General features: G+C 45.6%; 1 protein-coding gene across 5 annotated transcripts in view; it reads right to left on the bottom strand.

Moving 5' to 3' along the window:
• Positions 1–21,906, bottom strand: part of MTMR3 (myotubularin related protein 3) — a 73,359-nt gene that overhangs the window by 11,914 nt on the left and 39,539 nt on the right. For 4 of the 5 annotated variants that reach the window (XM_088175902.1, XM_088175900.1, XM_088175903.1 and 1 more), the window contains 10 exons: positions 19,173–19,255; positions 16,505–16,671; positions 13,545–13,641; positions 12,655–12,768; positions 6,755–6,960; positions 6,428–6,559; positions 4,423–4,534; positions 3,499–3,694; positions 1,785–1,970; positions 227–397 (listed from right to left, as the gene is read on the bottom strand). In XM_088175902.1, coding sequence (XP_088032028.1) covers positions 227–397; positions 1,785–1,970; positions 3,499–3,694; positions 4,423–4,534; positions 6,428–6,559; positions 6,755–6,960; positions 12,655–12,768; positions 13,545–13,641; positions 16,505–16,671; positions 19,173–19,255 — 1,464 coding nt within the window. The remainder of the gene's footprint in view (positions 1–226; positions 398–1,784; positions 1,971–3,498; positions 3,695–4,422; positions 4,535–6,427; positions 6,560–6,754; positions 6,961–12,654; positions 12,769–13,544; positions 13,642–16,504; positions 16,672–19,172; positions 19,256–21,906) is intronic. The other variant, XM_088175904.1, reaches the window with a different exon arrangement.

Genomic DNA, 21,906 nt, shown 5'->3' with positions numbered 1-21,906 from the left:
TGCCACCCCTGCCGTGGGCAGGGACACCTTCCACTACCCCAGGGTGCTCCCAGCCCCATCCAACCTTGGACACCTCCAGGGATGGAAGAACCACCATCTCAGCCCCAGGTCACCCCAGGTCACCGTGTCCCACCGCTGGGATGTTTCTCGGGGCACCCCCATTTGTGGGATGCTGTTTGGGGGAGCCCCCCAGGGCCCTCCCACAGGAGGGGATTGGGGTACATACAGATTCTGACTGGGAGGAGTAGAGCAGGTTTTTGAAGGCTTTGTTTGCTGCCCGCAGCAAAGACCAGACGGAGCAGGTCCGTTCCTGAGTGTGTTTCTCTCCTCTCTCTTTCGCATTGTTGCACAGGAATGTTCCAAAGAGGCAGGAGTAGGTGTGCTGCACCAACTTCACCTGCACAGAGCCACACACACACACAGGGTCAGCTGGCACAAGGGATGGGCCTCACCTCCCTTCCTGCACCAAACCCCTCCCCAGGGCCCCACACCAACCCACGGCATTTCTCACATATTTCCTACGAACCAATTGCAAAGGAATGCAAGGGGAGCGGAATCTTTTGAAATCATAACTGAACAAATTCGGGAAAAAATGGAACATAGAAAGACGAAGTATTTGTTCCTAATCAAGTCATGTTGATACAGACTCATTGCCCTGCAGGCCAGGCAAAGCAGAATCATGATTCCTCTGCTACAAAACATTCGTGCAGAACAGAAATGCTGATCATTAATCACTCCATGCTGGGCCCAGCCTAACGAATACCAGCTTAACTTCAGGCATATCAATGACTTCCTTGGGATTATTCAGACGTTTAAATGAAGACAAGTGGTTCAATACTGTAATAAATTAGGGGTTCACTCTACAAAGGCCAGCACAGCACGGTTATGTTCTCTCCCAGCCTGTGGAGATTAGCAGTGTGCTGTGAAGCCAGTTACTACCTGTTCTATCTCATTTCACAACTGAGCTACTCGGGGACTGTACATGGGCTCAGTTACATGGCTGAGCTGGCAAGTGCTAATTCCAGTCAGCCACAATCTCAGGAACGTGCCTTAAATCTCTCAGTGGATCAGACACTTCATAAAAACTTCTGCTCTTCAGACTACTGGTCCTGCAGTCCATGACTGCCACTTCCCCAGAGATCTAAGAACTGACTAGGAGCATCCTGGGTGAATTCCTAATAGGAATGCTGGCTGCTTCCAAAGAAGGTAAGCACAGCTCCTATATCCTACACATTTTCAGTGAAGAAACTAAAAAAAAAAAAGATTTGAGCAGGTTGTTTTTAGAGGAGTAGTATTCAAGTCAAAACAAGATCCAAGCAGGGGGGAGTTTGCATTGGCAGGAAGCAGAATTTTTTTCAGGCTGTGTGGATGCTTTACACCTCTTAGGTGAGACTATTCAATTAATAAAATTAATTTTTTTAAAGACTAGAAGAAATCCTTGAGGCTCCTGCTTTTAAGAGTGAACAGACCCTGTGGGTTACACAAGTGCTTTTGTCCCCCATATCTGGGCAGTTTTCCTGTTCCCTTTATCAGGTGAGAGCATATATAGAATATATTCATTATATATATAAAATAATGGAATGGTTTGAGTGGGAAGGGACCTTAAAGCCCATCCAGTTCCACCCTCTGCCTTGGGCAGGGTCACCTTCTACTATCCCAGGTTGTTCCAACCCCCATCCAACCTGGCCTTGGACACAGAATGTCACAGAAAGGTGGGAAAATCCCCCCCCGCCCCCAGGCTCTGTTTAGCAGCAGTTCATTAAACCAGCAGTGTCCCAACTCACAAGGAATGCTTCGTTAAACTCGAAGGAGCAGGGGAACTGCCTCTGGAGCTGATGGACACAGTCCAGCCACTGCAGAAACACGGGGCAGCGCTCGTTGAGGTCGTCCGAATTCTCCCCGTGGCCACAGCGATCTGCAAACTTGTGGCCAAAATCCAGCCACTCTGTCTCCACTAGCACCTGGAAACCCTGAAGGGAGGAGAGGAAAGATGAAGAATTCCTATTTTTCTTTGGTTCAGTTTTCTGAGATGTCTGAGACTTGTGGGAATCGCTGTGTCCTCTCTCCTATTTCCCCTCAGCACTGGGCTCATTACTTCTCTTTACTGCTTTCCTTAATGCCTCTGTGCTCTGAAATGGAATTAGGACAGATAAGGATTCCCAAATTACATGAACAGGAAAGGGAATAAGGCAGGTTAAGTCTTCAGTGACTGGCAGGGAGGATCCTGATATTAGCCCCATCTCATTCAGGCAGTGAAAAGTAGGACCTTCAAAGTTTCTGGATCATGATATCCAGTATAGTGACTACTTATATAAAAACTTCTCTTGAAAATGATGGTCAGATCCACTTGTCAGGAAAGAAAACCATCCATCCACAACAGGACATCCAAGCTCAGGGAGAGCAGGTGCTTGTCTGTGCCTACAGCAGTCACAAGGTTGATTAAAGAGGTTCACTTGAGTGATTTTTCATGAAAAGGGCAAAGAACATTCCCAAACAGTGCCTGGGTGAGCAGCTGAATGTCACACCTTGTCTCCCAGGACCTGAAATCCATCACAGGGAAGGAAGGTTTTGGTTCTTAGTGGAAAGAAAAGTTGTAGGGAATGTTTATTGAGTCAAAGGCTGTGATTAGAGCCAAAATAATGGCTGTGATTAGAGCCAAAATAATGGCTGGCACCTGAAAAGCTTTAAATCTGACAGCACTGAAAACTCATTTTCCTCAATGTTTCTGATCCTGGTACAGACAGCTACAGTTTCTGGTTTGCTCTGGGTGACAGGGAAGGCCCAGAGTGTGCACAGCACAGCTCTGCTCCCCAAGCAGGAAGGACAGTACCCTTTGCAGGACCAGGAGCAGATCCTGTGCCCAGAGCAGCATGTTTTGCCTGATGGATGCCAGCTTCTAGAACCCATGTGGAAAAGGATCCAGGAAGTTTTCACACTTTCATCCAAAAGGCAGTCCCAGCTCCTGGTCCTAGTGTGTGTGAGGCTTTAGGCAGCAGCTCACAGCAGTGTTCAGAAACAGAGTTCTGTTCTGGACAACAAAGGCATCTTGCCTGTGGGATGGCAGATGGAAGCCAGCCAGGACATATCCCACGGTGCTGAAAAGTGATGGAACGGGGGAAAATCAGGAGAAATAATTGAGAGGGCAATGAAAATGTGAAACTGGAAAACCATGCAGTTGGGAAATGCAGCAAAGAGGAAGGTTCTCTGTCAGTGCTTGGCTGAGAACCTGCAGGGGTGCAGCAGAAGCTGCAATTGCAGCATTTTGTACTCCATATTCCTAAACGAAATATGGGGAAGCACAGACCATGACTGTGCAGTTACAGCAGAAGGAATGTGAGCTACTCCTGAGTTAGAGGTGTACCTACACCTGGGAGTAACTGCAGACTATGGGTGACAAACTCCTGCCAGCTACAGTGCCTTTGCCAGGAGCGAAACCTGAAATAATTCACAGCCAGCCTCCCCCCAAAGACCCCAGGTGCTCCCAGCTGCTTTACCCACCTCTGTGGTCCTGTAGTAGGGGTCCAGCAGGAGTTTGGCCAGGGCCACGATCTGGGGCGTGCGGTCCCAGCCGTCGGAGCAGTGAACCAGCACCGGCCGCTGGTCGCGGTCCACGGCGTGCACCACGAGCAGCGCGGATTTCAGGAGCACTGACAGGTGCTGCAGCCACTTGGTGCTCTCCAGAGCTGACAGCCAACTAGAGGGAAACCAGGCAAGACAGTTTTTGCTCTTTTAAAATGCTTTCAGGTTTAGATGTCAGAGTTTGTCACGGCAAAGCTCCTGTTTTAATAAGCTGTGAGCGTCACTCTGGAGCATTTGTCACTTGTGTCTTGTTAACACTTTCCCCCAGCCAACCCAAGGAACTGCCACACTCTGGGATGAGCTGAAGCTCTGGATCTACTTTGAAACCATAGAAGGCTTTAGCACAAATTCCAAACAGGGGAGTGGGAAGGAAAACAGGACTGGGGTAACTACAGTGAGGACTCAAGCTCAGAAGCTCCCAAGGTGAGGGGCCATTACAGAGTAGTTACTCCACAGCACTGGAGGGTTATAAGATATTCTCCTGAAATGACATTATAAATGAGTGAAGTACAGGGAACACCACCACAATTTTCCAAAGGACAGTCAATGGTGAAGATTAAAGAGCTGGGAATAGCAGATCAACCTAAGTATGAGTGCTCAGAAGCCCACTAGAAGAAACAACATTCTGGTATCAGTATTCAAGGTTACACTCTAATTTCAGAACTAATTTTCTATGTTCACTTCAATCAGAATAAACCAGTGACTTCCATGAAAATGGAAAAACATAGTTTAGCACTATTACCAAGGGAAAATCCACTGAATTTCAATTTAAAAGCCATCAGCAGAAGAATGTGGGTGCAGAAACATGGAAGCAAAGGCCCAAAGCCCCAAACCTCCACTTACTTTCCTGGATCTGGCATTTGTGTGCAGAGCAGGCGCAGTGACTGGAAGCTCTTGCGGATGGAATGGATGTTTGCCATCCCCATGAACACCACTTCACAGTTGGGGTAATACTCTGCAGGGAAAGAGCAAGACAGAGGGAAGAAAGTAACAACTACCTTTGTAAAAGAAGATTTTTTTTTTTTTCATTTAAAAAAACCCCTCTGTTGATGTGGACAGATGAAATAATCTGTTTACAAAGATTCTGTGAGTCCTTGGAGCTCGCTGGGTATTCCAGACATGACAGCCCAGCAAAACAGGAAGCATTTAGCAAAGTTCTGCTGTATTTATTTCAAATGTTTCACTTCAGGTTACAAAAAGCAGAGTGCAAGCCTCTGGGAATAGGGATATTTCTGTGCTCCAGGTTCCAGAATGTTTGTAAAAAGACTGAGAAACATCAAAAGATATGAAACACAAGTAATATTTAATTGGTAATTTATGGATTTAAGTCAGACAGATTTCAAATTCCTTTTCCTAAACTCTCAAAAAGGCTGAAAGGTTACTTCATCCACTGCTTTCTTCTGAGGGGAATTGTATGTGGAAGTATCACACATGTGAGAAACACTGGGAGCTCAGGAAAACAGAAGATACATGGATTTACTCTGGATGTGCTCAAGCAACACTGGAGGCCTGGACAGACAGGGCCAGTGCTCAGGGGGCACCTACAGAGAGCCAGAAAATACCAGTTCAGTAGTTTGCCCTAGATTCAGCCTTCCCTCTGCTGTGATGCTTCAGTCTGCACAAGAATGATCACACAGTAACTAAAATGACCATTTCTACAGGAGAAAAATAATCAGAATTCAGAATCTGGGATACTAAGTGCTTGCACAAAAAAAATTCAGGAGTCTATCTTGTTTTGTATAATTTGATTTCCCAACTCTATCAGCCCAACAAATGCTGGGCCAAACACGATGAGGGACTGCAACTCCAGGAGCAGCCTCAAACAGTATCAGACAACTTCAGAGTTTTTTTGTATTTTTACTGAATTATATCTAAAATAAAACACAACATACATGAGCTATTTTTACACAGAGAATGAAGCAGATCTGGCAGTAACTGCAGAAAATTTAGCAGCAAAAAGCAATACAGGTTTTACTGAGGTGGTAAGCTGTTTCAAAACCTTCTCCATAGAATTAAAAACACAATATACAGGAAGAAAATCAAACTTCCTGTATACTCTGCTGTTCTCTTTTGAAATTTTACCCTCGGATGAAGAATTATTTAGTGGTTTTGAGGTGTTAAACAGAAACTTCATTTTTTTAACTGGTGGCTACAAATCAAAATGCAGCTATTGCAGCACAGACTAAAATAAAAAATAAATGGTCAAAAGAGTTTTCATTATCTTATCTTCAGTTTTTCTGTCCGGGATTTTTTTCCAGCATCTCCACCCATGGAATTTTAACAGGCTGCATTCATTCCCAACAGCGCCCATAAATAATATCTTGTTTATAAAACCACCAATTCACAAGTGCCAAAGAATACAGAAAGTGGTGTTGCAACTGTGTTACACATGCAAGGTGAGGCAGGATTGCAATTGCTATGATATAAATACTAAAAAATGCTTCAGCTTTAGGGAAATGCTGAGAAGTTGTATTTTGCACAACCATTCTAGAATATTTTTCTCCTCTGCAGCCAATGGGTTTTACAAGTTCAGGGGTTTTAGACACGAGCACACTGGACACCTCTGTCTCTCTCTAGTTTATACATCTGACTCAGCAAGGGAAAGCTCTTCAGCAGATTCCACAGGGTTCAGCATTTACTGAGCACTGCTGCCAGCTGGGTTAATGGCCTGAGAACACACTAATTAACAGCTCAACTGCCCTTTGAAGGGCTGGGTGGGGGCTGCCATGATCCAGAACGTTCAGACAGATGAGCAGTGTCCAGGCAGTGCTGAAGGGTGTCAGGGTAATCACAGTGGAGCAATTCCTGCCGAGTGACTGCCCGGAAAGCTGAGGAGGGACGTTCTCACCTGGGCACTCACAGCCACCCCCCTTGGCTCTGTTGGCCACGGCTGCTGCGTAGGATCGAGCGTCCAGGATCAAAAGCTTCTGAGGCTGGATTGCCAAACTGTCTGCTCCTGAGGCATTGGAGATGGAGGAGTCTGGAGAGGAGGAAATGGGTGAGGAGATCAGAGGATCCTTCTGACATTGGGTACAGCACGGTTCCCTCAGTCTCACAGTGCACACGCACTGGAGAATGGGGACTAAACACAACAGAGTGACTCCGTTCCAGCAGCAGAGATTAAACTTTTACATAAAGCCCTGCCCTCGACAGAAAACAGCAGTGACAGCCTTACCAAATTCCACATCAGAGAGGTCCCCTCCGTTGGCCAGATCTCTGGAACAATTCCCATTCATTAACTTGGTACTGTTGGACCTGGAGTCTGAGGCACAGGCTTTGGCTACGGACTGCACCAGGTGCTCATCATCAGCGTTCCTCCAGCCCCACCAGCTCACCTCGGGCTGGCCACAGCGAGAGATCACAGCCCCATTGCTCTGGTGCCTGAAAACAGAGGCAACACAGACTCAACAATCAGGATGAAGAGCACAGAGGGCACAAAAATTTCCGTGGAGTGCTCCAGTAGCTTCATTCCCACCGGGGACCATCATTCAGTTATCCCCAGCCTGGGACTCAGCTTCCCTACAGACTGATGGCTGTGACCACAGTCACTGACAGGTGAAAGTCAAAGCAAGATCAGGAAGAGAAAACAAAGCATCTTCTTGCTCACTATTATGCCCTGTTGGCCAGTTAAAGACAGGGAGTGTTTTGGAACAGGAGGTAAGGCATGAAAGAGGAATTCAACATGGATGGAGGATAACTGAGAACACCCTAACCTGGACAAAGCTCTCGTCTCCTGGGAGGTGACATTCAAAAAAATTTTTTTTTGTTTCACATGTCTGAAGAGTTATTAGTTATTTCCTTAAATCTGACCCAGCTTCTTGTACTACACATAAAGAACAGATCTGGAATAATTAAAACTTACTGGACCATTGCAAACATGCTCTGAAAAAGATTTGAAGACTCTATCCCATAATCTATTATAAGAAGAGGACTGAAATGTATTCTCACAGTAATTCCACTCACTGCCTTTATGTTGCCACATTCTTCTGCTGCCACCAGCTCTATGACTCCCCACAGAACTGTTTGCAGTTGGCAGGAACAACCTTCTCCCTGACCTTGCCCAGCAGCACCCTGAATTCAGGGAGCTCAGCCCTGGAGAAAGGAGGCCCAGCTGTGGGTGCAGAGAGCTGGGGGTGGAGGGGCCAGAGCAGCACAGACACAGCTTCTGGGGCACCTCAAAATGTTTAATTCCTGCCTCATGTCCCAGCTGAAATATCCCAGCACTCATCCACATGACTTTTTTCTGTTTAAGACATGGCCAGGGACACCTCCCACTGTCCCAGGCTGCTCCAAGCCCCAATGTCCAACCTGGCCTTGGACACTGCCAGGGATCCAGGGGCAGCCACAGCTGCTCTGGGCACCCTGTGCCAGGGCCTGCCCACCCTGCCAGGGAACAATTCCTTCCCAATATCCCATCCAGCCCTGCCCTCTGGCAGTGGAAGCCATTCCCTGTGTCCTGTCCCTCCATCCCTTGTCCCCAGTCCCTCTCCAGCTCTCCTGGAGCCCCTTTAGGCCCTGGAAGGGGCTCTGAGCTCTCCCTGGATCCTTCTCCTCTCCAAGTGAGCATCTCCAGCTCGGCTCCAGAGCAGAGGGGATCCAGCCCTTGGAGCAGCTCTGTGGTCTCCTCTGGACTCTCTCCAGCAGCTCCAGGTCCTTCCTGTGCTGGGACCTCAGGGCTGGAGGCAGCTCTGTAGGTGGGGTCTCCCCTGAGCAGGGCAGAATTCCCCCCTCCCCTGCTGCCCATGCTGTTGGATCAGCCCAGGGCACAGGTGCATTTCTGGGAATAACAACTTTTCAAGCAGAGCAATGCTTTCCTCACCCCCCTGAACCCTGACTTCCAAAGTGTGCACCTGTCAATTACAATTCCTGTATGTTATGATGCAGGAAAAGATTTTAGAGCCTTCCTGCAAACAAACTGCCCACCTCAGCTTCAGGGCAAGCAGGAGCTGTTCACTCCCCTCTAACCAGGGAGCCCAGAGTGCAGAGGGTCAGCTTAACCTTTAAACAAATCTGAACAGTCTGAGCCCTGACCAGGAAGACAGCCCACCCAAAGCAGGCAGTGTTGACTTTTTGGCTCAGAGCACAGTGATGGATGTTTCTGGAGGTGTGACAGGCGGGTTTGTGCTGTGCTGTCAGAGCTGTCACCCCCGGGTGCTGTGTGGCACCTCCTCCGCTGTGTCTCCGCGGGCACCGCGTGGGCGCCGCCGCCTCCTGCTCCTCATCCAACAGCAACACAAGGGACAGGCTCCGTGCTGCAGAGCCTCCCAGTGATCAAACAGCCTGGGATACGGGGCTGAAGTGTTTTTCATAGCTCTTTTATAATTGTTTCATATAAAACCCCTTCAGTGAGAGGAAGCACTGACACGCTGCGTTAAGCGAGGCAAAGGAAAAGCGATGTGAAGCCACGGCTCTTACACCAGGTGCCAGCCGACTGCAGGCACAGGGAAATGGATTTCTGCTGGAATTAATAGCCTTCCACAAACAGCTCTACCCATAGCAAATTAGTTCAGGAAAAAATACGTGCCAATCACTGAAAGGCCACCTAGTTCCCCGCTACGCTTGCACAAATAAAAGAAAATAAAACATCATTATACGTCTAAGAAATCTATTTTGAACAGAGCAGCTCATTTATTTTTCCATATGTTCTCCAGATTTCATTACTACCTGCTGCAGAATAATTTTCATAGGTTCATAAAGAGTTATATTTTCATCTCCAGGTCCTTGCCTCACATTATACAAATAATGAAGAATCATTAGGCCAGGAGATGAGCTTGTTGGTGGCTGTGCAGCCCCACCAGTGCCCTGCACAAATCTGCCGCCAGAGGTACCAGAAATCAGCACACAATTCTAGTTAGGGGGCACGCTGGAGGGCTGAGGAATTCCACTCATTCCAGCTGGACTGGCCACAGGGATAAAGAACAGCCAGTGTGATGCTGAGATCCCCAGGGATAGAGCTGAGATAAGAGGGCATCACTCAGGGCTCAGGAACAAAACAAAATGATTCAAAAAACTTAAACCAAAACCTCCATGGAAAATTCTCTAGAGACAGAAAACCCTTTAGCCCCCTGCAGAAACCAAGAGTAAACCAGCATTAGGTAACTCTAAAGCCCTTTATAAGCTGCTGTACAGCTGGAGGATGCACATACACCTCTGCACAAGCTTCATCCTCCCCGTGTTCAAAGCACCCTGGAGTACAACAATAAATCCCCCAAGTCCTTGTAACCACAGAGCAGGGAGGAGCAAGGAAGGGTGAACTGCAAGGGTGAACTGCTCCCTGTGCTGCATTTCTGGACCATCAGCCCCATAATGAAATCCCTTTGCTGCAGTTCAGGGATGTAACTGCAGGCAGGAACAGAATTTCCATGTGCCGCAGGACCCCTGGGCCTGTGTGGGGGCTCACCCTCAGCAGTGCAAGGCTGAAGGACACTTCCACACAGAGAACCTCCAGGGATGCTCTCATGATGCTGTTTCTACCAGGGAGGAAGCCCTCTCTACTGTCTACCCAAAAAGTCCCAAGAGCCTTCATCTTAACATTTATTTTCTGAGGCCAGATTTATCTATATAAATTTTTCTTCCCAGAGAGGCTGAGGCTGTGGCTGCCCCTGGATCCCTGGCAGTGTCCAAGGCCAGGCTGGATGGGGCTTGGAGCAGCCTGGGATAGTGGAAGGTGTTCCTGCCCATGGCAGAGGGTGGAATCAGATGAGCTTTAAGCTCCCTTCCAACCCAATCTGTGTTTCTGTGACTCTATGAAATATGTGAAAAGGTTTAAAAAATAGGAAACAGAAAGAAAAACTGCAGGGTCTGGTGTGAGATTTCTTTAGAAATCTGATCATAGAATGGAAGCAACACTTCTGACAGTCCAATCCCCACGGAGCATTCCTGGAGCTTGTCTCCAAATCAGCCTGCTGGGCTTTTCAGCCCTGACTGCTTCACAGGGACAATGAATTTCCTGCTGCCAGCGTCTGTCTCTGGTCTCTGTCACAGTGTTCTGTATCTGAGACAAGTGATTTGGCTTATTTTTAAAAAATCCTGATTACTTCTTTTCCCCCTGAAGTAAAGCAAAAAGAGGTTTAGCAATCTGATCAGTACTGAAACTGAAATCGTTAAGTCCCAAAATAATTTCAATGGATAAAAAATGCTGAATAAGCTCATGCCCCTTACTCCTTCAAAGTAAGAAAAAAAAGCTGGTTTTATGTATGTCTATACATATATAAAACTATATATGGAATTCCAATCATAGAATCATGGAATGATTTGGGTGGAAAAGGACCCTAGAACTCATCTTGTTCCATCCCCTGCCACGGTCAGGGACATCTTCCCCTACCCCAGGATGCTCCAAGCCCAGTCCAACCTAGAAATCCTCTTCCCCTCACTGCTGTGAGCTCTATTAGAGCCCAGAGTGATGAACTGGATGTCTTGAAAAAATCTATTACTAAATGTCAAGATAAGGAAGAAAAAGAAATCAAAAAAGATAAACACTTGGCTCTCCCTGATTTGAAGCTCAGCAATGAAACCCCATGTGCAGTTTACCACCCAAAGCCTCTGTAAAAATGCAGAAAATTGAACATGAGGACAGAACAATTTCAGTCTCTGTGGTCTTCTGATTTTTCAATTGCTCTTCTATAAATCCCTGGAATGCAAGGTGTTCCCAGGAATGAAAACAAAGTGCTTTCCTTCTGTGCAGTGATGACAGGAGGGGAATGCTGCCCTGGAGAAGAGTGTTTGCAGGTGAGGTGACCCCTAAGTATGTGACAACTGCAGAAAAGGCCCAAAAGCTGAACCCAAACCCACAGATAAATCACATTATTCTCCTTTATACATATGTATTATATACACACACACATTGAGTACTGTAATAATAAAATACTCAGGTTTTTAAAAGTCAGCATAAGCTGGAAAGCATTTCCCCCTTCCCAGAGCTGAGCAGAGGAGGGAACAACTCCTTCACCATTCCAAGAGACCACACTAAAGCCCTTTGTTGTTTGGGAGGAAAGACAGGAGGATTTAAAGATAATGGTTTGCTGCCATGAACCAATTTGTTCTGTCTTCACAGAACAAGAACCCTTAAGCTCAGTAAACAGTTTGGGGCCTACAGCTCTCCTGCCCTTGGCTCCTCCAATGCAAGCTCCAAGGATCTGGCAGCTTTTTCCTGCTCTCCATGTTCCCAAGGAATGGGTGCTGAGGCTTAAGGAGTATCAGTATTCATTATCTTTTCAATACCTTTGTCATCTGATGTTTTAAAGAGATTTTAAAGATTTATGGGATGATAACCACCCCAGGGAAGGGGCCAAGGTATTAAATGACAGGTTTATAGGACCATGGAATGCTTTGGGTGGGAACAGACCTTAAAGCTCATCTCATTCCATCCCCTGCCATCTTACACTGGATGAGGTTGCTCCAAGCCCCGTCCAGCCTGGCCTTGGACACTTCCAGGGATGGGGCAGCCATCAAATATCCACAAAATTCAAAATATTTGAAGAAACAGATGCTGAAATGTATTCTTACTAAAGAAGCTGCCAAAACCCAGTCTCTCAGACAAGCAGTTTTATTATGAAAAGTTGTTGGACTCAGTCTAAGGAATGGTCTGTATAATTGAAACTATATAAAATATGGAGATAGAGCTAAACTGTATATTAATTTTGAATCTGAGTTTTAGATCTCCTTCAAGTAATTTTAGTATTTGCCCTTGTTTATACTGCAGTCTGAGAATCAGCCAGATGAGTCAGGGAAAAGCCAAAGGAGTACCCAGCCAGGGAGGCCATTTATCAGCTCTCCTCTGATGTCTTCATCTTCCATTTTTTCATTTTCATATTAAGAAAAGTTAAAAATCAATCTTAACTGGGGTGACTGCCCCAGGAATGATTTGCAGGAGACGCAAATGCTGAGTGCTCCTCCAGTGTGTGCTTGGAATTCTAAACACACCCCATTATTCCCACTCGGAGCACACGTGGAGCATCTGCCTTACCCAGAGCAGCCTGAACACTCCCAGAATTCCCAGTCATGACTTATTCCAGCTGTTGTGTGCCAGGAGTGCCCATTCCCAGGCTGCTGAAGGCTCTGGCAGCTGGCCCTCACCTGTACACCACGGCAGGGATGCGTTTCCAGGAGCGGAAGCTGGCCACGCTCTCCAGCTCCTTGTCGGTGATCCAGGCAGGAACGATGATCTCCTGGGGGTAACTGCCACACAGCCTGGGGGAAAGGAGCAAAGTCAGGCCTATGGAGCAGCTCCAGACATCCCAGACAGCATAAAGCAGCACTGCAGGAAGCTGACAGCCCTCTGCTTCCCTGGATGTTAATAAAGTCCCCTTCTCCAGCATTAAATATGGAGGGATGGCATTTCTCTCTCTGCCAAAGCAGAGATTCCTCCTGCAGGGACACCAAGCCCCAGCTGGGAGTCACCATCCTGCACAGGCAGAGCTCTCACTCTGCTCCACCACTGTGTTTGTTCCAGCTGGGTTTGTTCTGAGCTGGAGCAGAGATCAGCCAGAACACCCTGTGCCCCCAGCTGGGGATCACAGAGCACCTTCCTCTGCTCCCAGCCTGAAAAGGGCTTTTGTTTGCACTTTGAGTACCTCAGAAAGTGTTTTCTGTTACTTACTCATCTACAAATTTAACTCTTCCAAACCTCTGTGGGTTTCTTTTTAAATCTTTGTAGTAAGTTAGAGAATAAGAAACAACACAAAATGTCTTAGAAAGTTCAAACTCCACTCTTTGCTCACTTAAGATCTCCCTTAGAATGCTTATTCTCTTATAAGCCACATCAAAACCTGGTATTTCCAAGCCTAAAAAAACTGTAGCAGCTAATAAAACATTAAATAATTTAAAGCACATTTTTTCTATAAACCAACAAAAAAAATCATTATTTTGATTGTCTCTTCTTAGGAACTGTAGAAGTTGAAAAAAGTTTCAGTAAAAGAGTGTTTTGAGATGCAGTTTGGCTGTGGAGGAGCAGCCCCAGCACTCACTTGTATTTCTCATTGATGTTGGAAATCCTCCAGGCATTGTTCATATCAAACCCCATCCGCTCCACTTCGTTCTTAAACCTGGAAGTTACATGTTCTCCTGGGGACCAAGAGCAGAGGGGGGAAATGAATGGGAAATCAGGAATTGAGATTCCTACTTTGCAAAGCAGAGAAAACCAGCCCATATCTCAGTCCAAACCCACCAGCTGCATTTCACAGCCTCATTCTGACATTTGCACTGATACCTCTCACTGGTGAACTCTCCAGAAATGCCACAGTCCAACAAGGAGTTTATTATCAACTTCTGGAAATTCATATTAAAAATCAACCATGCAGATCAGAACCAAGGACATCAGCAAAGGAACTGAGATCCATCAGCAATCCAAGTGGGATGGTGGGAAGTTCAGAACAATTTTCTATCAATGAGAAGAATGTGAAGCAGTGGTGAAAGGGTAAGACCTGGAATGTGCCCTGGAACGTGGGCAATCCACTGAATATGCATTTGCAGCCCCAGGTTTCCTGTATGGCTGCAGGCAAGTCCTGTCATGTATCCTGCATCTCAGTTTTCCAACTGAGTAAATTGGGCATTATTCTTCCATGAGTCATGTGGAGATGGAGAGGTAAAATGCGTAAATGATTGTTTGACACAAATATCAGTCACAAGAGCCTCACAAACTCTTGGATTAATACATTAAAGGAAGTGGAATGAGTCTCATTAATTTCCTAGACACTTTTGTTTTAAAGTCTCAAAATATAATTGAAAAATATACAATGGCAAGAAAGAATAAGAAGACAGAAAGTCTGGAAAATGAAACAAAATTTCCAGCTTTCCAGGGCTAAGAAAAGTGCTAAATTTAATGAGTATGTGAGCAGCACTAGATAAGTGATTCTGAAAGTTCATCCACTGCATGTCTCTTTAAATTACTGTATCATTAAATCCTGAGGCAGAGCAGCACCCAAGGGGGGGAAATCTGCTGAAAAATTAATGCTTTAAGTATTACATCTTTCCATTAAATATTTTAGAAAACCCTCTAAGTCTTTCAATCCCCCAGATATCTGTAGATACACGTTTAATTCCAAGATGAAATGCACATGTCTGAAATGATTTTTAATGCCATGTTATAGAACAACTAGAAATAAATATAAGTAGGTAAATTAAGAATATAGTCAGCAGCCTAATTACAGGACTTAATTAACGACACTGTTATAAAGGTTCCTTATCAAGAGCAGAGGTGGAATTAGACAACACATTCCAGGAAACAAACTCTGCCAGGTTTGTCCTTAGCAGTGACTTTTTAAATTTAAAAATCCCATGAATTCTTTTACTGGAGCATCACAAGGATGGGCTTCCCCATCAGCTGCACCTTAAAACTTGTGCTACATCTTTTTTTTGGACAGCAAGTAAGAATACTGGAAGTATCCCAAATCAACACTGCTCAGCCTGGTGGGTTTTAAGAGAAATACATAAAGCTACATGAAAATCAAATATTCTGTTTGATTTTCCCCTCTTAATTTTAAGCTAATGTGAAGCCACAGGTTTTCCTCTTGGAAACAAAATCCCAACCATAATATTTTGTCCATTTCTCCTGAACTGCTGGTATTTTAAGAGGCACTTAGAGCCAACATTGATAATGTTTAGAAGTATCCCAATCCACTCTCAAAATCCTAGGGAAAGCAAGGTAGGTGTTTTGTGGGGTTGTGCTTCCTATTAAAGCTGACCCTGTGAGCCACAGCCTGGATCTCTACTACAGACACTGCTAACATATTTTTCCCAGAAAATATGTTCTGTTGACACTTGGATGGATTTTGAAGCACTTTAGTACTTTTGTCTGTATCTACCAAATAATGGGTTCCTTGGACATAGAAGAGAAATGACAATGTGGCTTGGGACTGACTTCTTCAACCACAATCACACTGATTTATTTCAGCTATAATTCAGCTCTTTGAAGGAGAGTATCTGCCCCCAGCCACAGGCAGCTACAGGGAGATAAAGTTATATGAAAGAAAATTATTTGACAGACAAAACTGCAAGAAAAAAAAATTATAAAAGTTAATAAAAAGGTAAATGTGGCTTCTTATTTTTCAAGTGTCCAAGGCCAGGCTGGACTTGGAAAAGCCTGGTGTAGTGGAAGGTATTCCTGCCCATGGCAAAGGGTGGAATGAGATGGGCTTTAAGGTTCCTTCCAATCCAAACCATGACTCCAGGATTATCCTAACCTAGCTCAGGCTGAAGTCCCTCAGTTTCAGTGAGGAAGATGAGACTCAGCAAGGTCTGCCAGTTGCCATTTCCCAAATATAGTTAGGAGGGAAAAGTCCTGGGTGTGAAATTCTGCTCTGAGGGTTTTTTTGGCATTTTCCAGAAGCTGCTAATGAACTGTGTGAAAAGGAACAGGGCCAGGGAGCTCCTCCTCCCACTGTGTGATCCCTGCCCCTCCCCAGACAGCACAGACACAGCCTGTGCCCAGCCCCAGAGCAGCTTCAGCAGCAAGGACAGAATCTCAGCCTGGCATCGGGGACACTTCCCTGAGGCAGTAAATCTTGACTGACAGGAGATCACAGAGTGCCTGGAAATCAGATTTCTTATACTCAACCAAGTGCTACAACCACCAGCATGTCAAGTTTGAGCTTTTATTTTATTTACTTGTGGGCTTCTAAAGTTCTACAGCAAGGATAGTATTTCACTAAAAAAGATCACTGCCTGTGGCTGTGAATGAACCTCAGGAGTAGCTCAGGGGCTCCCTTCTCCTCCTCCTCCTTCTCCTCCTCCTCCCTTCTCCTCCCCAACATCCATTTTGGAGATCACTGTTCCAGACAAAAACCGTGGCAATCAACCCCAAATGGTTTAGACCGAAAGCTGCTGCCATGGCTGGTTCTACACCCGACTGACTGGATCCAAGCCAGGCCAGTGATTTGTGGGGATATCCAGGTGCTGCTCTGGTGATGCCAAGGCTGTCCCCACGTACCTGGCCGACACAAGTCCCCGTGCTGCTCCTTCTCACTGGCGTACACCTCCATGCACCAGGCGTGGTAGGCGAAGGAGAACAGGTCCTCGATCTTGGACGGGGGGCGGATGGCATTGTTCAGCCTCTTCAGCCAGTCCTGACACTGCTCAAACGTGGAAAACTGACACCTGGCCCAGAGACAAACATTCCATGTGACTTTCTGTAAGACAGGCCACTCCAGAAGGTGACAGGCTGAGCATGAAAAGCTCTGTGAGAGCACAAAGTGAGGATAAACACCATATTGACAACTTCCTTCCATGTGCACTTTAATGGGAAGTAAAAGGAAACCTGTGGAATGAGTAAGGAAACATTTAGGGAGTCAGGACTGACTGAGCAGCAATGTTCTGTGACTGGGAATAACCAGGGTGTGCTGTGCCAGAAATGAGGGGGACATTGCTCCACGTGTTACCTATGAAAGCAAGGAAAGATCATTCAGGTCAAAGATAGGAATGTGTAACAGCACCTGGAATCGGGGAAACTCAGAAAACTATCCCACATATTATAATCTACTATAATCTAATCTAATCTAATCTAATCTAACTGTAATCACAGTTCTGTAGACAAGAACAGGCTGGGAGAGCTGGGGGTGCTCACCTGGAGAGGAGAAGGATCCAGGGAGAGCTCAGAGCCCCTGCCAGGGCCTAAAAGGGCTCCAGGAGAGCTGGAGAGGGACTGGGGACAAGGGATGGAGGGACAGGACACAGGGAATGGCTTCCACTGCCAGAGGGCAGGGCTGGATGGGATATTGGGAAGGAATTGTTCCCTGGCAGGGTGGGCAGGCCCTGGCACAGGGTGCCCAGAGCAGCTGTGGCTGCCCCTGGATCCCTGGCAGTGTCCAAGGCCAGGCTGGACATTGGGGTTGGAGCAGCCTGGGACAGTGGGAGGTGTCCCTGCCCATGGCAGGGGGTAGAGTGAGATGAGTTCTAAGGTCCTTTTTAAACTCTTCTCTTTCTGCCTTTGTTGGGAAGCACAGATTCAGCTTTGCCCAGTGTTACAGACTAACAACAAGCAGAGAGAATATTCCCTGCACAGGAGAAACCAATCTTCAAAGCAGTGCATTAAAATTACATTAGCTTTTCTTTTCAAAGAGGATTCCTGGACTCTTTAGAGTAAAAGGGTGGAAAGAAACCAGTGATTTATTTTGCCCTGACGTTTTTCTTTAAAATTTTATAGTTATTAAATATTGCCCAGGTATTTCCATTCAGCTCAGTCCTGGTTAATGATGGCATCTGCATTCCCTGGGGGCAGATTTATCTCCCCTACCTGCAAATAGCTCAGAGCCACAAGGTGGAAAGGAAAAGCCATGTCCAACATCTCCCAAGAGTTGTGAGGAACTGCAGCCTGAGGTGTTTATTTATTTCCCATCACTGACTGTAAAGCAAGCCCAGGCTACTCGCTGAGACAGGATAATTCTCTATTAAGCATCTACACTCAGACAAGATACATCTCACCCTAAATTCCTTCTAAATTCTTTTGAAGTTAGTGGTGTAAACAACAAGTATTATCTCCACTTGGATTCTATTTCTCAAAATACAAAGTTTGCTCATGAAAAAGAACAAGAATACATTCTAGCTCTTCTGTCTCAGTCCCAAAAAACTTCACCATCTCCCAACCATCACCAAGTACTCAGTCCTGGAGATGCAATTTTGAGAAGAAATTGATAAGGATGGCAAAAATACAAATAATTTGTATTCATTCTATAACTGAAGGGAAATAACAAATTAATGTAGGGAGGAAGGGTGACTTTCTTAAATGTCAAGAGCTACAAGTGAAGAGGAAGTTAAACATTGAATTCAAATTAAACTAAATATTACTTCTAAAGTAAAATCAGTCCTGGTGAAAAAACAGCCTTTCAGGAAGCAGCTGACCTGTTAAACATTCTGAGTGCTCCGAGATGGCTGGGGCTACTTTCATTATACAAAAGGTACAGCCAGCAAACATTTAATCAAAAATAAATGTTCTCTTCTTAATTAAAGTTCATAGATCAAAATTAATTTCTGCAGCAGAAAAGTCTAAAAAAAAAACCAACAAACCAGCAAGGTGCCAGCTCAGGCTGGGCAGCTCAGAGAGCCCTGGCTCAGGTCTGGGGTGTGGGGAAGGACAGCCAGGAGTTATTGCTGCCTGCACACCTGCATTTACCACCTTCCTTCATTTTCTCTCCATTTATCCTCTCATTTTCTGTTCCAGGAGGTTGCCATGCCTCAAGGATAGTGACTGTACCCTCCAGGATGTTGAAAATGCAGAGTGGATGAAGCCTCCAAACCCCAAATCATGATTAAACATATTTGCAATGTGTTTATCAGTGACATTTATCTACTTCTGTACCTACTGACATGGAGATATTGATGTATCTATAATATATTGAAGCAATGTATTATAACTGATTGCAAAGCAGGGACACAGTGAGACTAAAATCAGTTTCAGAATAAAACCAAGATCAGCCACGTGGGCTCAGAGCAAGGTTTGCTGCTGTCCTGAATCACAACAATGAGACACACAGCCCACCTTGTATAAAAATCAAACCAAATAAAAAGCATTTGAGGGAAATCAAGTAAGAAACTCCATTTCCTTGAACCATCCCAGCTGCTGGAAAGGAAATTTTCCCCCTTTAACATTGAGCCTCTCCTACCTTATAACCTTGCAGTCCTTGCAAGTCAAGTGAAGCTGGAATATATCCCTGCACTCCACACTCTCAATGAGCTGCAATGGAACCTGCAATTAAACACATCAGATTATTTCATTTAAGCACCAGTTACAGCAATTTCTTTGCATATCTCCCAAGGATTTACTGTAGGCTACATGAAATCTGAAGAGAGAGAAACAAAGGAATCCACGTGGAATTACTTCAGCAGCTCTGAAGTTCATATTCCAGCTCCAGACCTGTGTAGCCCAAAAGCCTTAAGGGATTCTATGGGAGCAGCTGAGAAGGCTGCAGGAAAGGCAGCAGACACCCCAGCTCCTCTCTCATGGAAGCAGCTTTCTCTCTTATAGGTCCAAATTTAGGAATCTTAATATATTTTTAGCTGATGGTATTCAAAAAGAACTGCTAAGCAAGATCCCCTTAACAGATTGGTGCAGTCTGGATGCTTTTCTATGGTAATATCCAATATTTCCTCCTCAGGGAAAAACCCTTTGGCCTGTTTAGATCAACACTAGCAATGGAAGCAGCTGAATTTAGAGTGCTAATGCTGAATCTTTTCCGTTTGAAGTGCAGTTACAGACACTTCTGTTTCCTGGCATGTTTAACCAGCAGCAGGTTGGTCAGACAGCACATGACAGCACATGCAAGTACCTTTAAGGATGAGAAAACCCACAAGATGAAAATATTAATTTTCAATATTAGTTTTGGAACTTTACCTGAGATGGGCAAACGTACCCTATTGCCTTAAATGAACAGTAGCCATAAATAACTGTCTTAATTTAGCTAATACCTGTAATTAATGTGAAACACAAATCTGTTTGAATTGTTTAGTAGATTATATGGACATTGCACAAGGCAATGAAAACCTCTGCTATCCTTTAGTAACATTCAAATAATCTGATTTTTGCCATCACAGGCCTAAGATCCAGCAGTTTAAGGTTTGGCTTGGGGCTTACAAGATGTGGCTGGAAGAGCCAGGGCTTCCCCACATGCTTGGGCAAGTTCTTGAAGGCCACCTCCAACCAAAGCTCCAGGATAAGGAATCAAGACAGCAAGTTCTCAGGTACCACAAAGCTTAAAAAGTACCTAATTTTGGTGGAATGAAAAAAAAAAGAAACGAACTCAAACCAGCAGGAAAGGAAAAGAGATGTCTCAAAAATACAAACCAAGGGAAAACCTCCTTTGAGCAGGGAGGTGCCTGGAGCAAGCTCAGGGAAATGCCCAGGAGAGAGATGAGAACTCTGCTGGCTCTGGGGAGGGCAGGCACAGCTCAGGGCAGCACCTCAGACAGAGGCCAGAGCATTCTCAAATCACTGCCCACAGCTCACAGCCCCCAGATACAACAGGCACAGACTTTTTAATGCTCAGCCCATGTCAGACCACAATCAGAGACAGCTCTGGAGCCACCAACCTTCCCCTGCTGTGCCCAGTAAGGCTGGGACAGGGGAGTTACTCTGCTCCTTCTGTTGGAACTGGACATGAAATGACAGAAAATTCATGGACAGGACTTAGCAAGAGGGTGTCACTCCACAGCCCAGTGGTTTGGGTTTTCAAATCTGGATTTCAAATAAAGCTGGAATTTGAATTTCTGTCCATGTTTTCAGCACTGTCACTGGTTGAGATCTGTGACAGAATCAGTGATGTGAAGGGGGCAGGAAATGAGGAATCCCTCCTGTGAGAGCCCCTCTGTGTCTGTCTAAGCTCAGCCTGACTGAGGTGACTCCACCAAAGCAGCAGAGGACTAAAGTGCAGCACAGACCACACCAAGTGCTCTGTTCCACAGCTGATCTCTGTATTTCACATGTTCATTCCTTCCAAGCCTTCTCCTGCTTGATCCCAGTCTGCCAGGCAGGTCAATGGTCCGAGTTTTGTCTGACCAATGGGCAGGAATGGAGCTCAGACTGGAGAATCTTCCAGTCTGTCTTCACAACTGGGCAGCCCCACAGAGACCTAATAATTCCCAGGAGGAATTTCTGCATGGAAAGGGTGGTGAGGCATTGGAAGGGATTGCCCAGGGAGGTTTGGAGTCCCCAACCCTAGAGGTGTCCCAGGAAGGACTGGATGTGACACTCAGTGCTCCAGGCTGAGGACAAGGTGGGGATGACTCGAGGATGGACTCGATAGCCTGGGAGGGCTTTTCCAACTTAAATGATTCTGAAATAACTTATTTAAATCTACCACTGAATTAAATGGACCACCATGGAAAGAAAGGCATCTTTCCCAGATGAATCAAGATTTCAGACTTGCTTTTTAAGTCCAGTGCTGCTTTGTCTGTTATCTTTTTATTCCCCAAGCCCTATTTTATTCTGTTTTTTCCCATGTCCATCTTCATTTATGCAATTCTCCACCTTTTCCCTCCTCCTGGCATTCTGCTTGTGGCTCTTCTTCCTTCTCTCTGCACTCTAATGACAAACTAATTCCTCTCCTCCTGCGTTATTTTTAATTTCCTTCTTCCAAAGTCACTCCTTGTTTCCTGCCCTTTCCCTGTGCCCTCTGCTCCCCAGCCATCCATTCCCCTCTGACAGCCCACCAGTGATTCCCTCCCAATCTGCAGCTTTTTCTTCAGGACAACCTTCCCATTAATCTTTTTAATTTTCCTTCCCAGTCATAAAAATCTGTCCTCTGGTGCTCTGGTGTTTTCAATCTCCTTCCTGGCCATTATTTTCCCCCAGCAAAGCTCTGTGGAATTATCTCCCATCATTCCCTCCCTGATAACCTTCCC

This window comes from Sturnus vulgaris, chromosome 19 (genome assembly GCF_052056855.1).
Source record: "Sturnus vulgaris isolate bStuVul1 chromosome 19, bStuVul1.hap1, whole genome shotgun sequence".
NCBI classification, from domain to species: domain Eukaryota; kingdom Metazoa; phylum Chordata; class Aves; order Passeriformes; family Sturnidae; genus Sturnus; species Sturnus vulgaris.
Note: the sequence above shows the minus strand (reverse complement) of the source record. Positions and strands in the feature narration are given on the sequence as shown.